Here is a 22,824-nt window from a genome sequence, read left to right on the forward strand (position 1 = left end):
CTAAAGCAACCACTAAGAAGAAAACTTATAGCTAATAAGCCAACAAAGGATACAAAATAAAATAAAACATACCCAATTAATCCAAAAGTAAGCCAAAAAAAGGGGGAGGCAACAAAGAATAGATAAGACAAACAGAAAACAAATAGCATGACAGCTGACAAATTCAAACATATCAATAATCAGAATAAATATAAATACTCTCAACAGCCCAATTAAAGTGCAGAGATTGTTAGATTTTTTAAAAGCAAGACCTGATTATATATGCTGTTTAAAAGAAACCAACTTTAAATAGAGAAACACAAATAGATTAAAACTAAAAGGATGAAAAAAGATACATCATGCAAATACTAATCAAAAGAAAGCAGTAATGGCTATTTTAATATCAGACAAATTTGATTTCTGAGCAAAAAATATTATCAGGGTTAAAAAAGGTTATTTTAGGGGGGAGGAGGGATAAATTGGGAGATTGGGATTGACACATACAGACTACTATTATTTAAAGTATATACCTAATAAGAACCTACTGTATAGCACAGGGAACTCTACTCAATACTCTGTAATGACCTGTATGGGAATAGAACCCAATAAAGAGTGGATATATGTATACGTGTGGCTGATTCACTTTGCTGTACAGCAGAAACTAACACAACATTGTAAATCAACTCTACTCCAATAAAAATTAATTTTTTAAAAAAAAGCTATTCTGTAATGATACAGGGGTCAATTCAGCAACAGGACATAAGATTCCAAGAGGTTTATATATTTAATAATAGAGCTTCAAAGTACATAAAGCAAGAGCCGATAGAAATACAAGGACAAGTAGACAAATTCATAATTATAGTCACAGATTTCAGCATAATTTTCTCAATAATTGATAAAACAATAGACAAAATCAGTAAAGACAGAGAAGACTTAAATAATACAACATTGTATAGTTTCAGGGGTACAACAGAATGATTCAGTAATTGTATATACTGCAAAATGATCACCACAATGTCTAGTTAACATCTGTCACCATACATAGTTACAGAATGTTTTTTCTTGCGCTGAGAACTTCTTAGATCTACTCTCTTAGCAGCTTTCAAATATGCAACACAGTATCATTAACTATCATCACCATGCTGTACGTTACATCCCCGGGACTTATTTATTTTACAACTGAAAGTGTGTGCCTTTTGGCCACCTTCACCTATTTCACCCACCCTCCCAACCCCCAGGGAGATGCAAATTAAAACCACAACTACCACCTCATTAGAATGGCCAAAAATAAAAATAAAAGTGTTAGTGAAAATGTAGGGGGACTGGAACTCTCATACATCATACACTACTGGTGGGAATGTAGAATGGTACAACCTCTTAGGAAAACAGTTTCACAGTTTTCTTAAAAAGTTAAACATATGCCTACCATATGACCCAGCCATTCCACTCCTAGCTATTCACCTAAGGGAAATGAAAGTATATATGCACAGGACAACTTGTATACACATGTTCATAGCAGCTTTATCTGTAATGGCCCCAAACTGAAAACAACCTAGATGTACATCAATAGGAAATAGGATAAACACACTGTGATGTATCCGTACAATGGAATACTACTCAGCATTAAAAAGAAATAAACATCTGATGCGTGCAACGACATGGGTGAACCTCAAAGTACTTAGGTGGAGTGAAAGAAGCCTGGCAAAGGAGTAAATACCGAATCATTCCATTTATATACGGAATCAAAGGCAAACTAAGCTGCAGTGACAAGAAGCATACCAGCAGCTGCCTGGAGATGGGGAGGGACATGTGGGAGGATTTCAAAAGGGTGCGATGTAGGACATTTTTGGAGGTGATGGATTTGTTCATTTTCTTGATTGTGGTGATAGTTTCAAGATTATATGTATATGTCAATTGTACTCTTTAAGTGCAGTTTATTGTATGTCATTTGAACCTTTAAATATTGTAAAAATTTAATAAAAAACAGTTGGGGCAAATACCACTGTTATGTCCCATCCTCAAATTCTTTTTGACCATACTGTGTCTTAGCAGGACTTAAGAAACAGTAAAGAGAATGCAATACTTACTTGAGGAAGTCTGTCTCCCTTTGAATCCTCATGATCTCTGTGCTTGTCAAACTCTTCTGGCCAGTTATATGTGCAAAACCAGGGAACTAAAATTAAGAATATGTATAAAATCATGCTACAGTACAGTAAAATTACATTAAGAGCTCATTTCAGTGCTTTGTCCTACCATATCCAGCAGCCATCTTTTAAAAACCATGATGTGGGGGCTTCCCTGGTGGCGCAGTGGTTGAGAGTCCGCCTGCCGATGCAGGGGACACGGGTTCGTGCCCCGGTCCGGGAGGATCCCACATGCCGCGCAGCGGCTGGACCCGTGAGCCATGGCCACTGAGCCTGCGCATCCAGAGCCTGTGCTCTGCAATGGGAGAGGCCACAACAGTAAGAGGCCCGCGTACCGCAAAAAAAAAAAAAAAAAAAAAACCATGATGGAGAAAGTTTTAAGTAATGATGAATTGTTAAGTAATAATTTTAATTAAAAAATTAAAGTGATGTTCATCATCAGACACATGTATTTCATTAAAAACAAGAGTTTACAAGAAAAGAGATCTGAATTACCATCAGACAGACCAGATTTCAGAATTTAGAAACCCAAGTGAGCATCCATATTTCTCAAAGATTAAACCCCTAGGAAAGGGACTCACCTGAGAGAACTCATCTGCTGTTATCCAGAAACATTTAACTCACTTAGATACATTTTAATTTGAGCAACCTCTTTGTACCAGGCACCGTATTTGATGCAGGGTTGGGGGACAAAGATAAACATTACATAGTCCCTGCCCTCAAGGAGCTGAACTGGTGTACATACAAAGTACTGAAACACATGGGCTCAGTGTCATAACACATCTGTGTTGAGTCCCACGAGAACCTGGGGAGGTTACGATCCCATTCACCTGCTCGGGCAGAAGGGCTGCCCAGGGCTGTAATATCTGAGCTGGGCCCGGGAAAGTAAAGAACAGTTTGTTAAGTAGACAGAAGGACAAAGGGAATTCCAAGTAGAGGAAACCCACGTGTGAAGACACAGGCAGGGCAGTGATGGCCCATCCTGGTTGTCGGATATGGTCCAGGGGTCGGAGTGGCAGGGGAAGGGAACAGAAAGGACGGCTGAGGGAGAGAAGCTAACACTTATGGAGGGTCTGAGAGTAGGAAAACGTGCCTGGCACATTTCACAGTGACCTCCTAAGGTCAATGGGCAACATTATCCCCATTTTATTTTATTTTTGTAACATTTTCTTCTGATATAATTTCCAACATAGAGAAAAGGTGCAGGGATAGTACAACTAACTCCTTTGTTCGTGTTGACATTTTGCCCCAGGTGCTCCATTGTCTCTCGGAAGCGTGAGAATAACCTGCAGCATGACTCCCCTCCTCGCCCCCACAAACACTACAGCATTTCCCAAGAACAGGGGCGTCCTCCTACACAACAGTGCAAACATCAAAACCAGAAAAGTCAGCAGTGATACAATACTAGCATCTAATCCACATATCTTTGTTCACATTCCGTTAGTCGTACCGGCAATGGCCTTCCCAGCTATAATTTCCTCCTGGACTAGGGTCTAGTCCAGTATCACACTTTGCTCTTAGTGGTCATGTCTTTTCTGTCTCCCTTAATCTGGACTCTCTCCTGAAGCCAGCACGCCTAGAGCCCGTGCTCCGCAACAAGAGAAGCCACCGCAATGAGAAGCCCACGCACCGCAACCAAGAGTAGCCCCCACTTGCCGCAACTAGAGAAAGCCTGCGTGCAGCAAAGAAGACCCAACGCAGCCATAAATAAATTAATTAAATAAATAAATTTATTTTAAAAAAAGAAATACAAGTGTCTTTAAAAAATTTAATTTGATTGTTAAAATTTTAAATTCTGTTATAACACAGAAAGGTGCAGGTGTGGGTTTCTCTTGCAAATTCCTCAGATGTGGCAGCGCTGAGCCTGCTGGCCTTCTCGTCAGTGGCCAGCTGGACTTTCACTCCACGTATGGGTTCCAGAGAACCCACAGCTCTGGGCCCTGACACTAAAGCCAGGCGTCAGCTGTCATCTACCTTCTGCCCAGGCTGTAACGCACGGCTACTTGGCTGCCTTGCCCCGATGGTGACCTCACCCCTGATGGCGCCCCCTGGTGTCCCCCAGCCAGAGGCTCGGCTCAGAGACACCTGTCTCCCTGGTGATTGACCTGTTGCAACAACCACCAGCATCCTTAACGCTGATGTTTGCTGAAGTAAGCTTCAGTTAGGACTGAGCTAGAATATTGAGAAGAATCTCTTACCATATGAAGAAAAAGAGCGGAAGATAAAAGTTTTGTGGTCCTTTTTTGGTCTCCTTTGTCCTTGGAACTCTAGTCAAATTCCCCAAATGTGTCCCCATGTTCCTATTTTTTGGGAAATCTGAATCTTGGGATCTTTATTCTATCTTTTCCTTGGAAACAACTCTTAAATTAGTAGGTGGGCAAGGAAATCCAAATACTCATGCACAAAGGAAGTAATTCTTTCTAGACACATTACAGATAATTATGGACACATAGACTTTTTCTGAAAATAGTTATGAATATGTTTTGTCATATACCATTCATTCTTCAGCATGATGTTGTTTCATCTCAAAAGCGGTATTCTTCTTTGGGTACAGTGGCAAACACTGCTCGTAGGAGTCGTGTCTGCTCAGTAGTCCATTTGGAAACCAGGTCAGCATTCTTCCCAGAAGACTGGGAAGGGCAATCTTCTATTGCAGGCATGGCTATCCTTTTGTTTAGTGGGGTTTACAGGCAGGCCTTACTAAGTCTGTAGTCCTCTGGCCTGGGCTTTGGGGTCCTCCAGAAAATACAGTGGGTGGGCAGATGAAAGAACCCAGGAGGTCAGGCTGAGTTATACCGCAGCACTGGAGACTGGAAAGGAAGGAAGGAGGTGGACCTCGGGATCAGGATAATTGGTCTTCCAGGCTGGTGGTTCTCAGATTGGGTTGACCATCAGTCATCCACAGCCTCCGTCTCAGGCTTATGGACTTAGACTACCTAGGAGTACTGCAAGAGCAGGGAGCTGGCAATCTGTATACATACTTAAAATTCCCCCCAGGTGGCTGTGATGGGCAGCCAGGTTTGGGACTCATGCTTCTGACCTCCCTTATACTTGATGATTAATGTGAGCAGCCTTGAATCATGGGCACACAAGAAGCGGTTGTGGTTGGATAGAAAATGTGACTCCAGGAAGGCTCTACCTGGCGCTCAGAATTGGAGGAAGAGAGCAAAGTGTCCTGGGGTGCCCTCAGATGCCAAAAGTCTAAATGGAATCTTATAAACACTGAAAAATCAAAGTGCTATAGTAGTTGTAGAAGACAACTAGTATAAGGGCATCTTTCTTGAGTCACACAGTAAGAACGTATTAACGTGGCTTTTACTGAGGTTGTAAACCACGTCTATCTTGTCAGATCCGAAGCGCAAGTCCCCATCTTTGCCCAATTCGAATGCGCAGTCACATTCGCATAGATGGCCACTGCCTTCTCCTTGAAACCCTTTCTTTTCTTGGCTTCTACGGCACCACACTTTTTTTTTTTTTTTTACTTTCTTCTTACTTCTTAGGCTCTTCCTCCTCTGTTCAACCTCTAAGTCAAGAATTTTGTCTGTGCCATCTTCTCTTCACTTTCTGTGCACCCCGGCAGGTGATCTCACTTAGCCCCAAGCTTTAAATACCGTCTACAATAGATATTGAACATTTCTAAATATATATCTCCAGTCCTGACCCTTCCCCTGAGTTTGAACCTGCATATCCAACAGTCTACTTAACACCTCCACTTGGATGTCTGATGCGTCCCAAGCACCTGCTCCTCCCTGGTCTTCCTCATCCCAACAAATGGTACCATCATCTCCAGATGCTAATGGTACCATCATCTGCAGACGCTCAGGCCAGAACCCTGAGAGCCATCCTTGGCTCCTCCCTTTCCCTGATCCCATCTGCCTGATCCCGCAGCCAAACCCTCCAGCCCGACCTTCAGAACGCCGCCTCCTGTCTCAGCACTTCCACAACCTGGGCACAAGCTGCCATCACCTCTCACGTGGAGCAAAAAGCCTCATAAGCGATATTCCTCTCATGCCTGTACAGCCTACTCTCCACACCGTGGCCCTAGAGAAAACTTGTAAATGTCAATGAGATTGTGCCTTACCCTCCAAATGGATTCCCTTTACAATCAGAAGAAAATCCGAACTTCTCACAATGGGACTCATCCTAGTATCTGGGATTCCCACCCAAGCCTGCCAATTAGAATCACTTATGGGTGAATTTTAAAAAGATAAAACCATGCCCAAACCTGACACCAGACCAACGAAGGCAGAATTTCTGAGGCTGTGGTTTGAAGGACCTCAGGCGACTCTGAGGGGCAGCCACGTGGGAGCAGCACAGTGTTCTGAGCTGCAGCCCTGCTGGCCCCCCGCACCCCACCTCCCACCCCGCTCCCCACGCTCCATCCTCACCGCCTCCCTGTGATCCCTCACTTTAATGAACTTGACGTTACTCTGCCAAGACCTTTGCAGGGCTGGCTTCTGTTCATCTTGAAGATTCCATTAAAATGTCACCTTTCCGGGGGGGGGGGGCCTCTCTTATCCCCTTGAATTAGAACACTGTTCTTCCTCCATGTGCACTCTCTGTCCCAGGGGTTCTCAAATTTGAGTGTATCTCAGAAGAAGGGCCAATTAAAACAGATGATCAGGCCCACCCCCAGAGGCCCTGACTCCGTAGGTCTGGGGTGGGGCCTGAGGGGTCTGCATTTCTGATGAGCTCCCACATGATGCTGACGGTATCAGTCTGGGGACCACACTTGGAGAACCACTGCTCCATCCCATTATCCAGCTCTATCTTTTTCATGACACATCACTATTCTTAATTTTTTGTGTGATTATTCACATGTTTATTATCTGCCTGCCCCCACCCCCGATAAAATGTGAGCTCCATGAGTACAGGGGCCTTTCTTGTTCAACCAGGTATTCCCAGCTTTGGAACAGTGCCTGGCATGTGGTGACAAGGCAGGGATACTTCCTTAAAGTATTTCATGGGAAGCATTAAAAACACAGTAGGGGGGGCTTCCCTGGTGGCGCAGTGGTTAAGAACCCGCCTGCCAATGCAGGGGACATGGGTTCGAGCCCTGGTCCGGGAAGATCCCACATGCCGCGGAGCAACTAAGCCCATGCACCACAACTACTGAGCCTGTGCTCTGCAACAAGAGAAGCCACTGCAATGAGAAAACCAGGCACCGCAATGAAGAGTAGCCCCTGCTCGCCACAACTAGAGAAAGCCCGCGCGCAGCAACAAAGACCCAACGCAGCCAAAAATAAACTAATTCATTCATTAAAAAAAAAAACAAAAAAACCACAGTAGGCATTTAGTACCCTAAAGATTGTCTTTAGAAGTTACCTGGGGCTGCTGGGTGGCTGGTCGAGAGCCTGATTCTTCACGGAAAGCTGGGGTTTCCCGTGGGCTTTCTGAGAACCGAAGATCTTTCAAAGTTTTAGGGTCAGTTCTTTCACCCACGTCTACGATTTTATCAAAAACATCATTCTGTGAATATCTATAATTATATATGCATTCATGCAACTGTGTCTTCATAGTTAGGAACCTTTTAATAAGGGACCACTGTTGTCACATTTTTTCTCTAAAGTAGAATTATACAAAGAAGCTCCCACTCAGTTAAATTAATAGCAATAAAGAAAAGAATTAGCCCAGACTGAGAAAACTAAAACCTGCCCTGCGACATTCCGCAACATTCCACACCAGGCCGGGAAAATGGATAAATCCAGTTGCAAGGTTAGCAGGAAACATCATGTGTCCCAAGGACACACTGCAGCTGTAACATGTCGTAACAGCCCCCACTTTGAGCGACTACTGTTTCTTACTTGCCAAGAAACCTTGTTCCCTAAAATCAGATTATCAGAAATTTTGCTATTTGAAATCTTATCAGTAAGAATGAAACATCCAACTCTTGCCTGGAGAACCCAAGTCACTTTGACATAGAGAGGCAGCTTCAATTTCCACCCTGGTGCAGAGCTTCAGAGAAAGGTTTCTGAACACATTCCACATTTATCTTTGTTGGTTCCAAGGTAACAGAACCCCGGTCCCCTTCCCGGGTCCATACCTCATACCTCATGAGGTATACCTCGGGACCATTTCACACCGAGCCCTGCTTCGCTTGAGCCTATCAAAACTCTTCTTTCATTTAAATTTCATCCTAACTCCACCCTTCCCCCTATAACTGTTATCTGTGCTTTGGTTGATGAGATCCCATGGTTCCTCTGGTGTGTGGTCTCCCACGTTGCAATGAATCGATAAATCTGACTCTGCTGGACAGCTGCACTATCCCTCATGGTCTTAAGCTGTTGGCTAGGACAGCATGAAAAGTCAAATTACAGCTTACTTTATTGTTCCAGTGTTTCTTATCCAACCCTTCTGCAGACAAGAACACAAGCACTGAACCTGTTTGGTGGTTTAGAATATTAAAGCTTATCTTCGTCCTGTCACGTCATACCTGGAAACTTTCCAAGGTTAACATTCCAACCCAGTTTATTTTCAACATTCTTATATTTCTTCCTCCCTTTTGATTCAACCAATCCATTTTTCAGTTCCTAGGAGGGAAGAGATTGCACATCAATCCCTTGATTCTGCCCATTTAGATATGAAAATTAAAAGTTCCATGGTAGAGACAGTGACATAGCCTGCACTTCTCACTGGAAAGGGCTTACAGTCGTTTTCACAAAGTGACCTCTGTCTCACCTTTCCCTGGAAACACACAGCTTTGAACCTGGGCTGCTTGGTGGGCAGCTTGTCTGCTTGGGAAGCCCCACCAGTTTGAGTGGCCAAGACCGGAAGCAGGTGGCAGCATATACAGGCAGGATGTCACCATCATGGGAGTCAGAGTAGTAACAGAGGGACCACCAGACCCAGGGGGCAAAGACAGGTTGGGGTCAGGCTAACACAGTACTTCTGTCCACTACCTGCCCACACACGGCCCTGAAACATAAACACGCTTCTCTCTGGACTTCCTTCTCCTTGGGCTCAGTCCCTCGTGCTTGGTTGAAGCCTGAGCACCTGCTGCTACACATGGGTTCAGCCCCTGCCCAGTGTAGACCCCTGACCACACGGGGGCCCCACATGACACGTGTATCCACTGCTCTGCTCCCACAGCCTCCTCTCTGGCCTCTGGTCAATCATTAGACTGAAGGGACTCCCAAAAAGCTTCCCGTCACCCCCAGCGAGACCTCCATGACTGAGACTTTTTGGTTGGTTGCCTTGCCGTGGGCTGGCGCATCCTCTGACCCTGGTATCTGTCTCACTGATGCCCAGAACCCAAACATCCTTTCAAGACAGGTCTAGTTCATTCTCCAAAGGATGAGGCTTTGCAGCTATTTGGCAATGAAGGTTTCAACATAATTGAAGGCCATGCCCACTGAGGGTTTCTACTAGTCTGATGGATCTAGTCAACAAATATACACCCTCTGCCCTCTCCTACCTGCCCCCGTGCAAGATGCTGAGTATGGCAGACATGCTCTCTGACACCTGGGAGCCTACAGTGCATGGGGGAGACAGACAGGGAGCAAAGTGTTCACAGCATCAAAGCATTTTATAAAAGGAGAAGAGCTGGTGCTAGGGGAGCAGAGACGGAGCACCGACGCCCAGTTTAGTTTGGCTGGAATATGGACAGGGGAGTCACAAGGCAAAGAATGACTGAGGACAGAAACTGCTTCTTAGGATGCCAGGCTAAAGGGTCCTGCTTCCTTCGACAGGTAAGGACACAGGAGACAAGGATGCCTGCTAGGAGTCTCCAGTGGGCAGGGTGGAGGAGGGACTGGCCAAAGGGTGGGAAATCAGCAAAGATACTTTGCAATGGTTGATACTGACCCCAACTATAAGGACCTGAAAATGGGCAGAATGACTGTGGTGGTAAAGGAAGGGGAAGATGCGACCACTGAGAATGGGAGCTGAGGATGCGGTGAGGATCCGGTTGCCTTAGAGCGTCATTACGTACCTGCCCTGGAGGGTCTCTGAGAACATTTTCCACATCGTCTTCTGAAGGGACTGTATCTGGCAGTACATAGTCCACCTGAAACACCTTTGTTACCATGGCACTCTGTCTGCAGTCTCTGAACATTATTCGGAACAGAAAAGGTCTGCGTGTTACACAAAGATTCAAAGACAAGGTGCCTAGCAATTAAGATGACTCTATAAAGCCCCTTAGTCTAGAGACTAAATTTACTGTATTTTAAATTTGGAGAAACCAAAATACAGCTTCTATAATCTTTCCCTACCTTATTCTTATTCGGGTTATCTCTTGCTATGTAACAAACCGCCCCAAAACATAATGTCTTAAAACACAAAGCTGTGGGTTTGCCATCTCCCGGTTGCCATCTCTAGTGTGGCTACAGTCACGTGTCAGCCAGAGTCGATTCAAAGACCGACTCAGCCGGAGGTCCAAAATGATCTCTCCCCTCGTGTTCCAAGTCTGGCCTGGGCTGGCCATTCAGCTCTCTCCTTCCCTCTCTGTCCATCTCCCTCTGCAAGTGGTGAACTTGGCTTCCTCACAGTACGGAAGTGTCAGGGAGGTCAGACTCCCTACACGGTGGCTGGCTTCCCCCAGCATTTATGTTCCGAGAGACCAGAGCAGACACTGCAACACTTCTTGTGGTCTGGCCTTAGCGTCATGTCTGGTACGTTACCTTGGTCAAAAGTAAGTCACATGGCCAGCCCAGGTCCAAGCGGAGGGGCTGCCCTGGGAGGCGTGGTTCATGGGGGGCCAGTCTGGGGGACCATCTATCGCACTCACCATAAAGATGTCATACGTTAAGTCTCAACCTATTCTAAAACAAAGAATGGGGTTACCTATGTATCATTCATTCCATATGAGTCATGGGGATTTTCCGTACCCCAGTTGTGGGTAGCACTATATATGCTGCCCTGGGAGATTTTAACTGTTATTCCTCAAATACCAGCAAGTTCTCAATTTATTCATAATATTTCACAATGAATCTTGCTCCTCTCGGACGCAGCAGGAGTCCACTGAGAAAGCAATGCAGAGGGCCCAGAACGGAACTCTGGCTGTGATTTCAACTCAGAACCAGAAGCTCATCTATACTTTTTGGTTTTTAAAACAGTTTTATTGAGGTATAATGTACATCACATAAAATTCACCTGTTCTAAGTATATAATTTGATGATATTTCCTAAATTTACACAATCGTGCAACCCCCACCGCAGTCCAGTTTTAGAACGCTCCATCACTGAAAGAGTCCCTTGAGCCTGTTTGTCGTCCTTCCTTGCTTCCACCTCCTACTCCAGGCAACCACTGATCTGCTTCCCGTCTCCATAGTTTTGCCTTTTCTAGAAATTCAAAATAAATGTCATCATACAAATATAGTCTTACATATCTGGCTGCTTTCATTCATCCTTTTTTTTTTTTTTTTTTTTTGAGGTTCACCCATGTCGTTGCATGTATCAATAGTTATTCATCTTTATTCTTGAGTAGTATTCCATTTTATGGATGTACCATAGTTTGTTTTTCCATTGCCAAGTGGACGGTCATTTTGATTTTTTCCAACGTTTGGATTGTTATAAATAATGCTGCTATGAGCACTCACATATAAGTCTTTGTAGTATAAGCCCTGGAGGTTGGATTTTCTCTTGTTTGTAACAAACAAGTGCCTGACTTAAGCTTCGCTTGCTGAGGCATCCACTTCAAAGGCGGCGATCTTGAGTAGACACGCTGCCGACCACAGGACTAGATAAAGATCCAGGCCACCTCCCCCCACGGAGGCTCCTTTATCTTAGAGATCTTGGTTGGTTTCAATGACTGACCAATTGGGTTGCTTGTTTTTTCTCTTCCTGCTTTAAATTCTCACTCTTACGTTTAAAATTCACCAATAAAGAGTGAGCCCGTGGAACCCTAGCCCCCTCCCTCAACCCCAATAAAAGCAGAACCTCTGGCCTGTGATTTCTCCCTTCCTCACTCCCTCCCACCATCCCTGTCTCTCCCTCTGTCTCTCTCTCTTTCTCTACCTGTGACCTCGCTGTGTGCCACATAATTTCCAGGACTTGTAAGTAATAAACCTCATCTCTTTCAAATCTTCCTGATGATTATTGCTAAGGGCCTCTTGCAATCATAATAAGAACAAGGCCCGGTCTAGCCACATGTGTGGATAGATACGCAGGAGCAGAATTGCTGGGTCATATGGTCAGTGGGTTTAACTTTTTGGTTGTTCCATCTTACATTCCCACCGGCATCATCTGAGAGTTCCGGTTTCTCCACACACTCACCAACACTAGATATCGTCGGCCTTTTTTGATCACCTGTACTCTTGAATATGTTCTCTGTAGGTATTTGCTTGAGATGTGTCCCTAGTGTATTAGGATGCAGGCTTGGCTGTTGTAACACAGAACTGAAACAACAGTGGCTTAAACAAGAGGGCAGCAACAGGCTGTAATCCACCCAGAGCTGTGCAGAGGAGCCACGGTGTCAGGGTCTGGGGTCAAGTTTCCACCGTGTTGCTCCACCACATCTAGGACATTGCATGTGTCCTCTGACCCAACGTGGCTGCCCACCACAGCCACATTCCAGCCAGCAGGAACCACAGCCCACCTCTTCCTTTAGGGTACAATCCAGAAGTTGCCATATCACGTCCACATGCATCCACTGGCCACACCTGGTGACATGGCTCCAGCTAGCTTCAAGGAGGACTGGGAAATATCTTTCTTCTAGGAAACACATGTCTGGCTAAAAATCATGGGCTCTATGATTCTTGAAGAAGAGAAACACAGACATTGGGAAGAACCAGCAGCCCCTGCCGCATCATGGTGACCACACTCTGGTGTATTTGTTTGATATGTTTAACTCTCTCTCCCACTAATTTGCACTGAAAGCTCACAGCTGGAACACAGGTGGTTCTGTTTGATTGGCCCAGGAACTTAATACTGTTTACATCGCCAGCTGTCTTCTCTCTTTGGTGTTTCTTTGTCTGCTTTGCTCATTGATTTTCATATTGGCCTTTGATTTATTTTATCTATTTCATTAACATTTCTTTTGCAATTTCTCAGATTTCTTACATGTCGGTTTTTTATATTTCTTAAAATTCTTGAAGCTTCAAGTAAGTATGTGTCCCAAAATGCTTTAAATTCTTTAAGTAAACATTCAGAAATGAATATACATCAGTTCCAAAATAGTTGAGAAATGTTTAACCCTAAGCAATGCAGAGGTTGTAAGCCACATTTTTAGAAGGAGAAAAAAATTCTCAGAAATACACAATTGATCTAAACGGCCACTACCTATCAGTGAGTGACAATATTTAAGAAATAACATGATCAGTGGGTACTTGCATGTTCACTGGTTGGAGTGACTTATGGGTGGCTAAACTTTGGGGAAGCATGTTTTGTTTTGTATTTAATAACAAAACGAAATTTACAGATGCGGATATGTGGATGCAGATAGAGACAGTCTTTTAGATGAAATGCCTGCTTAACTCATTCACCTCAACATCCATCTCATCTGAATGCTCATCTTTGGCCCACGGTCTGTCATCTGAGATACAGCTGTCCTCCTAGTTACACACTTCCTAGACCTCACAAACATTTCCATCCAGGGACCATTCAAATCCTGGCGAATGCCCAGGCTTCCTGAATGTGCACATACCAGCCCCATTACTCTGAGCAGAAGCCTGGTTCCCACCCACTTGCTCTACCCCTTTTAAGGTCTAGGTTGTCTCCCCACCCTAGCTAGCCCTTTCCTTGGGGACCCAGCCAGGGCTCCTACCCATAGACCTTGTCACCCAGAAACCAGCTCAGACTGCCTGCTAGGTGGAAGGATTTTCTGATGGTAATCCAAAAAAGGCTTAGGTTTGGGATTGGAGCTAGGAATTCTACTCAGAGCCCAAATCTCATTTGAACACACATACATTTTTGCTAGGATTGGAATCAGATGCCATAAATATGTATCTTTAGAAATACCAATATAAGGTAAAAAAAAAGTACTCATAGCTCTATCCCTGTAAAGATTATTATCCTCTCCATAAAGCACCATAATTACTTGAATGATTGCAAGGGAGTGAAAAAAACTGGATCTGGAAGAATTCTACAACTTGTCCAGGCCAGGTTTTCTCAACCTATTGGAAATTATTGATATTTGGGGCTGGGTAATCGCTGCTGTGGGGCTGTTCTGTGCACTGTAAAATGCTCAGCGGCATCTTTGGCCTCCACCCACCAGATGCCACTAACACACTCCCGTTTCCAGCGTGACGACCAAAATGTTTCCCCACGTTGCTAAATGACCCCTTGGAGCAAAATTATGCCCAACTGGGAACCTCTGGTTTAGGAACATGAAGGGGTTGAATGGAAACCGCTTATTCACCCAGGCATGAACTTTTCAAATAGGAGGCTGACTTTTGAGGTGGGTCACATGACAGCAATCTGTTAGCCCTTCGTTAAGAATTTGAAAGACAGTCACTACAGCTGCCACCTGCCTGATCCCAAGTGTATCACCTCTGCCCTTCACAGTGGCTTCCAAGGGCGTCCTGTTAACCTCATGTGACAAAGGAAGAAACTGAGATGCCAAAGACCACATAACTTAAGCCAAGGTCACACGAAGAGGAGGCAATAGAACTGGGATTAAAATCCAGATCTGCAGGTCAACAAACTCCATCCTCTTTCCCACACTCCGAGCAGCGTCTTCTTGCCTTTGTCGCTGCCTCTGGAGATGGCAGCTGGATCTGTCATCCACGCAAATGCAAGGTTTTAGGTCCAGGGGCGGTAGATGGATGCCTGTGGGATGCCCTGGTAACCTGCGGATACCTTTACTTTATTAATCATTGCTGCCAAACGGGGAAGTCCCTCTTGGTTCTGCTGAAGAAAAATGGTTGTTCTCAGGGGACTCTGACTCCCCCGGTTACCTACCTTCAGTTGAAGCAGCTTTTACCTCAGCCAGGCTTGATTTTTCTTGGCCACCATATAAGGTCATTGACAGAAAAAGGAGAACCATGCAAGTTCATTGCCAGAACACTACAAAATGATGATATCAGAGACAGGAAGCTCTTGACCACAAAGGAGGATTTTAAAGAATCAAGGCAGCTGTCAGAAAGTTTGCAGACCCTGGATTAGACCATCAACACACAGACCATCAAACCTGAAACCCTCTCCCTTTGCTGAGATGTTCCCGAGTCCCTGGCCCCTCCTGCCCACCTGTGTTCCTTACCAGACCATTCTCTGATGTGAAAGTCATAGACATACATATGGGGACATGAAAGCACATGTATGGCAAAGCTCTTATTCATTTCCTTTCAAGAACTATTTTATCGCAAATGGATAGAAGCACTAATTTTCTGCCTTGAAAACTCAAAAATGTTTTGCATAGATACTTTCCCTAAGCTGAGCGCATCTGAAATACTAACAGTTTTTCAGAGCAGACACTTAGTGGGCACAGAGCAAGATGGTGAGAGGCATTAACAATGCCCTTATTTTTCAGACTCTTTTGGAAGCTTTATTAACTCCTTTGAACTACATAGTCATTAACTACTACTTCACTTTATGACCACCTGCAGCTTATAAAGGGGCCTGCCTTGGGGCTTCCCAGGTGGCGCAGTGGTTGAGAGTCTGCCTGCCGATGCGGGGGACACGTGTTCGTGCCCCGGTCCCGGAAGATCCCACATGCCGTGGAGCAGCTGGGCCCATGAGCCATGGCCACTGAGCCTGCGCGTCCGGAGCCTGTGCTCCGCAATGGGTGAGGCCACAACAGTGAGAGGCCCGCGTACCACAAAAAAAAAAAAAAGGGGCTGCTTTGCAGCATTGGGCACCAGAGTAATTAGCTTATTCATTTTTAACAATTGAGATGATTTGTTTCAATAGAAATGGTTTGGCAAGTGGGAAAAGACACAGATTCCAATCTTTAGTAAAGAATAATAATGTGTAAGGAGGTTGTTTTGTTTGGTTTTATTTTTATTTTATTATTAAAAAAAATTTTTTTAATGCCTAAGCAATCATCTTTGGTGTAGAACTTGTAGCTCTTGTCAAAAAGCCACGCAGTAGTTCAGCCAGCAGGGGGAGCCTGTAGTCTCGTTTAAATTAACTGGGCCAGCCAGGTATTGGTTTGGGGCTTAAAAGTCTTCCAAAAATGTGGCCAAACCTGTCTTGCTGCACAAAATAATTCTTCTATCACAGACACACAAATCTGCAAAGCATTTGAGGGTTTTCTTCTCTACAACCCACAGTGAAGTTTACCAAATTAAGTGGTGTTTCTATATTTGAAAATGAAAAAAAAAATCATTGACTAGGAAAGAAAGGACAAAGAAAAGAGTGAAGTAGCTAATGTTTAACAAACTGAAATGACAGTAGCTTTGAAGGCCAATAAAGTGAATACAAAATCAGAGAGAGAACCACAGTGGTCATAGGCACGTCCTGGGAAATAAAAGAACCATTCACTAAAAACAGAATTCTCCTCAGAGCCAGGCGAATCTCTTTGGAGGTCCCAAACCCTGAAAAGGCTCTTCCTTCCCAAAATCCCAATGTGGATTTCAAACTAAAAACAGTATTAATATACATAGCCTTCACTGAGCTGTACCCTTACGATTTGTGTACTTTACAGTATAACTCAACAGAGGACAACCAAAACAAAAAAGTTACAGATATGTGCTGAAATTAAGATAACTTTTTCTTTAGTGTACTTCTAATCCAGAACTGATTCTCATTGAAATTAATAAAATTAAAACATAATAAATACAAATTATCTTAATCATTATGCTCTTAACTTACTTAGACACTGCGATAGCTTTAACTTGTATTTTTCCATCAGGCAGAGTAATAGGCTTCATATACTTCAACGTAGTGTTTTCACCATAACCAATTTTCTTTAGGAATTCAGGTTTGCTGCCATCCAGGGTATAATATATGTTGACATCTGGGGTGTCTGAAAAACCCAAAAGAGGATATCTGGAATTAACATTAAAGTAGCAAGTCCCTGAATAACACCTATGGGTCAGTTATTTAATGAGTTTTTTTTAATGTACTGTAGAAATGAATAACAATAACTAACAATAATTGAGTTCTTTGTGCCACGCACTGTGCTTTACATGAATTAGCTAATTTTATCAGTACAACCTTATGATAGGTCCTATTTTATACCCACATTACAGATGAGGAAACTGAGTCCCAGAGACATTAAGAAACTTGTTAAATAACAGCAGAGTTGTGGTTTGACTTATGGGAGGTTGGATCCATAGGCCATGCTCTTGAACCACTATGGTATTTTGCCTCCCCAATAGAGCAATGATACAAATCAAGCAGGGGTGAATTTTAAAACTGCAATGCCTACTTAGAAAGCAGAAGCTAATTTTTCATTCTTGGAGCATTGCTTAAGAAATGCTTTTGTTATATTTTATTTGGACTAGGTAAATGATTCCTACATTTCTTAGAACATTTGTAAAGGTAAAAAATACATATGATCCAAGATTCAAAAGGTCAGAAAAGGATATACAATGAAAACTCTCCCTCCCACCCCTGACATAAGTTGCCCAAAGGCAACCAACAATATCAGCTATCCTTCCAAAAATAGTTTACATCCATACAAGCATATATGTACATAGTTTTCCCCCCTCCATTTTTTTTTTTTTTTTTGCTGTACGCGGGCCTCTCACTGCTGTGGCCTCTCCTGCCGTGGAGCACAGGCTCCGGACGCGCAGGCCCAGCGGCCATGGCTCACGGGCCCAGCCGCTCCGCGGCATGTGGGATCCTCCCGGACCGGGGCACGAACCCGCGTCCCCTGCATCGGCAGGCGGACTCTCAACCACTGCGCCACCAGAGAAGCGCTCCCCCCTCTCCTTATATACAAATGGTGGCTTATCATACCCTGTTCTACACATTTCTCTTTTCATTTAACAATCTGTCTTGGATATTGCCCTATATTGGTACCTAAAAGCATCCCCATTCTTCATTACGGCTGTACTGTATTCTGTCTTTCTATGGATGAATCACTGGCAAACAGCCAATCCCTACAGATGAACATCTAAACTGTCTTCTTTCCTTTTCTTTCTTTCTTTTTCTTTTTCTTTTGCTATTCCAAGCATTGTAATGAATAACCCTATAAAGAGTTCTTTTTATAAGTACATCTGTAAAATGTGTAGAACTCGTACTGTTGAGTCAAAAGCTACGGGCACTTGTAATTTTGGTTAACGGTGCCAAACTTCCCTCCACAGACAGTGAAACAATTCACATTGCTATCAGCAAGGCACGGAAGTGCGTGTTTACCCACAATCTCAGCCATATTGTGTGTGACCATTTTTTCTTTTATTTTTGCCAATATTTCTTTTATATTTTCCTAGATTAAAAAAAAGTATCTCATAGTTTTAACTCACATTTCTTACATTTTGAGTAAGATTCACTCATTCATTCAACAAATATTTACCAAGTACCTATTACATGCCAGACACTGTTCCAGACACTGGGGATACACCAACGACCAAAGTCCCCGCTGTCATAGAGCTTCCGTTTTGGGAAAAACACACAAGCAGTAAACAAACAAAAAATTACATATAATCTGTTAAGTGGTGATTAAATGCAAGGGAGTAAAAAAAAGCAGGGGAAAAGGTCTGCTCAGCAAGCTGGTGAAGGGGTGAGTAGAAGCATATTCTCATATGTTTAAAAGATATTTGTATTTCCTTTCCTATAAAGTGTTCTTTCACATCCTTTGTCCATTTTACTATTGGGTTATTATTATTTTTGTCATTGAATTGTAGAATCTTTTATTTATTAGACATTTTCAATATTAGAGAATTTGGATATCCTGTCATCATTTGTCAATAATCACCCAACTTCTCCTGAGGGTTATGGGCACATATACTAAGACTTGTATTTTGGTTTGAGAATTTTTGAAAATAATATTGGCTTTTAAGATAAAGGGAGATACAGTATAACGTAATATATTCTTAGTTGGAACTCTTAGTCTAGGAAGCCCAGGTGTCACACCATCGATACAGATAAATAGTTGTATGCACATTAGTTATTAAAATACATAACTGGAGTCTCAGAGTCTGTTTTTTTAAATCGAAGTATAATTTATTTACGATGTTGTATTAGTTTCACATATACAGCAAAGTGATTCAGTTATACATATGTATACTGTTTGTTTCTTTTTCAGATTCATTTCCATTATAGACTATTACAAGATATTGAGTATAGTTCCCTGTGCTATACAGAAGTTCCTTCTTGTTTATGTATTTTATATATAGTAGTATGTATATGTTAATCCCAAACTCCTAATTTATCTCCCCCGCTCCTGCTATCCCCTTTGGTAACCATAAGTTTGTTTTCTATGTCTGTGTGTCTATTTCTGTTTTGTAAATAAGTTCATCTGTATCACTTTTTTTAGATTCCACATATAAGTGATATCATATGATATTTGTCTTTCTCTGTCTGACTTACTTCATGTAATATGATAATCTCTAGGTCCATCCATGTGGCTGCAAGTCAGAGTCTGTTTTAAACAAGTATTTGTTCATATGTTCTATCTATAAAACTTTTCCTTCTCCTTATGTTAATTATATATGTATATGTGTATGTGTGTGTGTGTGTGTGTATTCCTGGCATTAACAGGAAATGCATTCACTGCTTTATTTCTGCAGAAATAGCTAAGATTTCTTTTGGCATTACCATGTGACAGACCCTGTGCCCCTCACATCACATATCGATTCATTAAACCTCACAATGGCTGTAAACAGTAGATAATACTATCACTCTCTTACAGTGAGGAAGCTGAGACTTATAAAGGCACAACAATGTACTGAAGGTCACTAGAAGTTCTCAAAGCCAGGATTCACTCTCCAACCTGTCTGACTGGGAAGCCTGTGTTAGCAGGTCAAACTGAAATCCCAGAAAAATAATGAGAATCCTGGGAAAGTCTGGGGAAGCATCAGGAAATCCTCCCTTGGCTAAGGTGAGTCAAGGCATTGCTACAACTATTACCCACACAAATGGAAGGTTGGCAAGAGTTTTAATCTATATAAATACCACTCTATAAACTACCATTGTTTCAAATTTTGCAAGTTTTACAAACTTCCCAAGATCCTGATTATAGAAAACATGTAAAGAGATAAATCAACAACCAGATGAATATAAAGAATATGGCAGTGTTATTTTAAATGATTTCAAGTATATTTGATTCTTACCTGATTTCATTTCCAAAAGCGTATTGTTATCAATTTCATGGTTGGCTTTTCCGGGCTGAGGCACCCGCAGGGGAATGATTTGAGGGACACACACTGAACCAGCCGTCATTTCCCCTCCTTACATTAAAAACAGTGGATGAAAATAAATTCCAATGGGCACCTATATTTGAACACAAACACTGAAGAGAAGCACCTCGTTCAAATACAGTGAGACCAGTAAAAACTAAAGAGAATACTGTTAATCCATTATCTACAAATATCATTTTTATTTTTTGGGAGACTCATCTCAGTTCTTTGGGTTTTTTTTTTTGTCTTTTTTAAATTGAAGTATAGTTGATTTACAATGTTGTGTTAATACAAATATCTTTTTTTTTTTTTTTTTTTGGCGGTATGCGGGCCTCTCACTGTTGTGGCTTCTCCCGTGGCGGAGCACAGGCTCCGGATGCACAGGCTCAGCGGCCATGGCTCATGGGCCCAGCCACTCCGCGGCATGTGGGATCTTCCCGGACCGGGGCATGAACCCGTGTTCCCTGCATCGGCAGGCAGACTCTCAACCACTGCGCCACCAGGGAAGCCCACAAATATCATTTTTAATTGAAATAATTATTGTTTCAGCTGTATTCTTGCTGTTGAGATCTGGTGTGGGGTTTTGATTATCTAAATATTTACCTCACTTTGGGAGAAAAAGCATGAATGTATGGGATGGGGGCACAAAATTCTTTTAAATGGACAAATTAAGTGAACTCATCAGAGCAGAGACCATCACTGATGACCTGACCTGAGCAACCCCTGGATCATTACCACATTTTTCTGCCACCTCTCTCGGTTTCAGGCAAGTCAGCACACAAGAGGAACAGTAGTAACTCTGTATGTAGCATGAAATGTTAATTTAGAGCCAACTCCTTTGGGAGAGCTCCAGGTTCAAAGCCCTGCAGTTGTCACCAATTGGTTCTTGCACGTGAAAGCTGCAAAAGAAACTTTAGAAGGATGGCAGAGGATCACGCCTCAGCTGGAAGAAAGCTAGCATGGATATAAACAGTGAGCAAAAAAACACAAAAGTCTCCCACTCCATCTACTGTATTTATAAATAATTAAGTACAAGTATGGAGGCCTTAGGGATCTTTTTCTTGGGGGGGGGGCTCATAATTATTAATACATAAAGGATTCAGGGGGAAAAAAAAACCCACACCTTAATACAGCAACCATTTACATCTCCGATGGTCTGTTCAAATTTCAATGATAATGGATGCATAGGTTTTACTCAATTAAAATCTATATTAAAACTCGAATTTTATAGTGTACTTCTTGCACCCTCCACTATTATTTACAATTTTCCAAGTACTTATAGAATCTTATTTATCAATTTGTGATTGGACACTTAGGCATTTACTAGTTTCTTTTTAGTTTTGGGTTTTGCTATTCTAAATAACGTTGCCCTGGGAATTCCCTGGCGGTCTAGTGGTTAGGACTCCACGCTTTCACTGCAGGGGGCCCAGGTTCCCTCCCCAGTCGGGGAACTAAGATCCCACAAGTCTGAGGCACGACCAAAAAAAAAAAAAAAATTTAAAATAAATAATGTTGCCCTGAACATCTCTGTGGTTTGAGGTTTGTCACAGAATATAACCCAAAGGTGGGATAACTAAACTTAAGCAGTGAACTTAATGCCTGGTTGGACAGTTCCAGGTCGGAGGCTAAGAATTTAAATTGCAGATACAGATATAGATAGTGGAACAACGGCCCCTACAGAAGGGATGGACTCTGGAGCTTGCCCGTCCTCACACTTTCATTTAAGTGAGAGACAGTTAAAATAAAAACAGTTAAAAACTAGTTCAAAATAAAAACATTTGGGGAGGGAATAATTCATGCGGCGACTAGGAGCTGCCCTTGGAAGGCTGCCAGTGGGTAGGCCAGTGGGCCCCGAGCGAAGAAGATCAATCAGTAGACCGATCCGTTAGGCCCAAATGTCAGTGTGGCGTCAACAGCATCCCCTACCCCGCAACCCCTCCATCCAGACTGCTCCCTCACCGCCCGCATCCGGAACCGCGCCTGGTCCTTGTCCCCGTCCTTCAGGTGCACCCAAGGACGTCCGCTACCTCTCAGCAGGAGTGAGGGCTGCCGTCCTCTTCCTTCTCCTCCGGCCACCGGGACCCGATTGGGAACCCCGGAGTACCTCCGCAGCCCCCCACGCAGGCAGCCCACCGCTCACTGCCCTTCGTCCTCTCCTTCACAGCGGTCCGGGTTACCAAAGACGCTGCGAGCCGCGCCCCGCCACCTGAGAGTCGGGCAGGTGATTGGCAGGAACCCGGCTTCCTAGCAACTAGCCCCGCCCCTGCGCTTGGCCCGGAGACTGGTACCCGACTCGAGCTCCTTTCGTCAGGCTTCACTGTAGGCGACCGAGAACTTGCCCTCACAGAGGTTGGAAAGTGCTACAAGGTGGCGTCCCAACTCAGAATAGGGGAACCAGGCTCGTTCGTCCGACAGGCACTGACATTCTGGAAAAACCAGAATAAGAATTTGTAGCGGCGCAGGCGCGGCTTGGCCACCTCAAGGCGACTGGCAAAGAAGGACCGCTTGCGACACGAGGAAGAAGGCCCATGCGCCGGCCGC

At 43.5% G+C, this 22,824-nt stretch overlaps 1 protein-coding gene across 2 annotated transcripts in view; it reads right to left on the bottom strand.

Moving 5' to 3' along the window:
* Window positions 1-22,735, bottom strand: part of DZANK1 (double zinc ribbon and ankyrin repeat domains 1) — a gene marked incomplete at its 3' end in the record, with an annotated part of 74,040 nt that extends 51,305 nt beyond the window's left edge. Inside the window, exons 1-7 of one of the 2 annotated variants that reach the window (XM_082669841.1) lie at window positions 22,243-22,735; window positions 20,218-20,334; window positions 16,811-16,964; window positions 10,054-10,168; window positions 8,557-8,653; window positions 7,449-7,567; window positions 2,067-2,152 (exon numbers count right to left, since the gene is read on the bottom strand). In XM_082669841.1, coding sequence (XP_082525967.1) covers window positions 2,067-2,152; window positions 7,449-7,567; window positions 8,557-8,653; window positions 10,054-10,168; window positions 16,811-16,964; window positions 20,218-20,326 — 680 coding nt within the window. In that variant the 5' untranslated portion in view covers window positions 20,327-20,334; window positions 22,243-22,735. Of the gene's footprint in view, window positions 1-2,066; window positions 2,153-7,448; window positions 7,568-8,556; window positions 8,654-10,053; window positions 10,169-16,810; window positions 16,965-20,217; window positions 20,335-22,242 lie in introns of those variants that run through there. The other variant, XM_082669842.1, reaches the window with a different exon arrangement.
* Between the last annotated feature and the right edge of the window lie 89 nt (window positions 22,736-22,824).

Source organism: Grampus griseus, assembly GCF_964374135.1.
Source record: "Grampus griseus genome assembly, chromosome: 14".
NCBI classification, from domain to species: domain Eukaryota; kingdom Metazoa; phylum Chordata; class Mammalia; order Artiodactyla; family Delphinidae; genus Grampus; species Grampus griseus.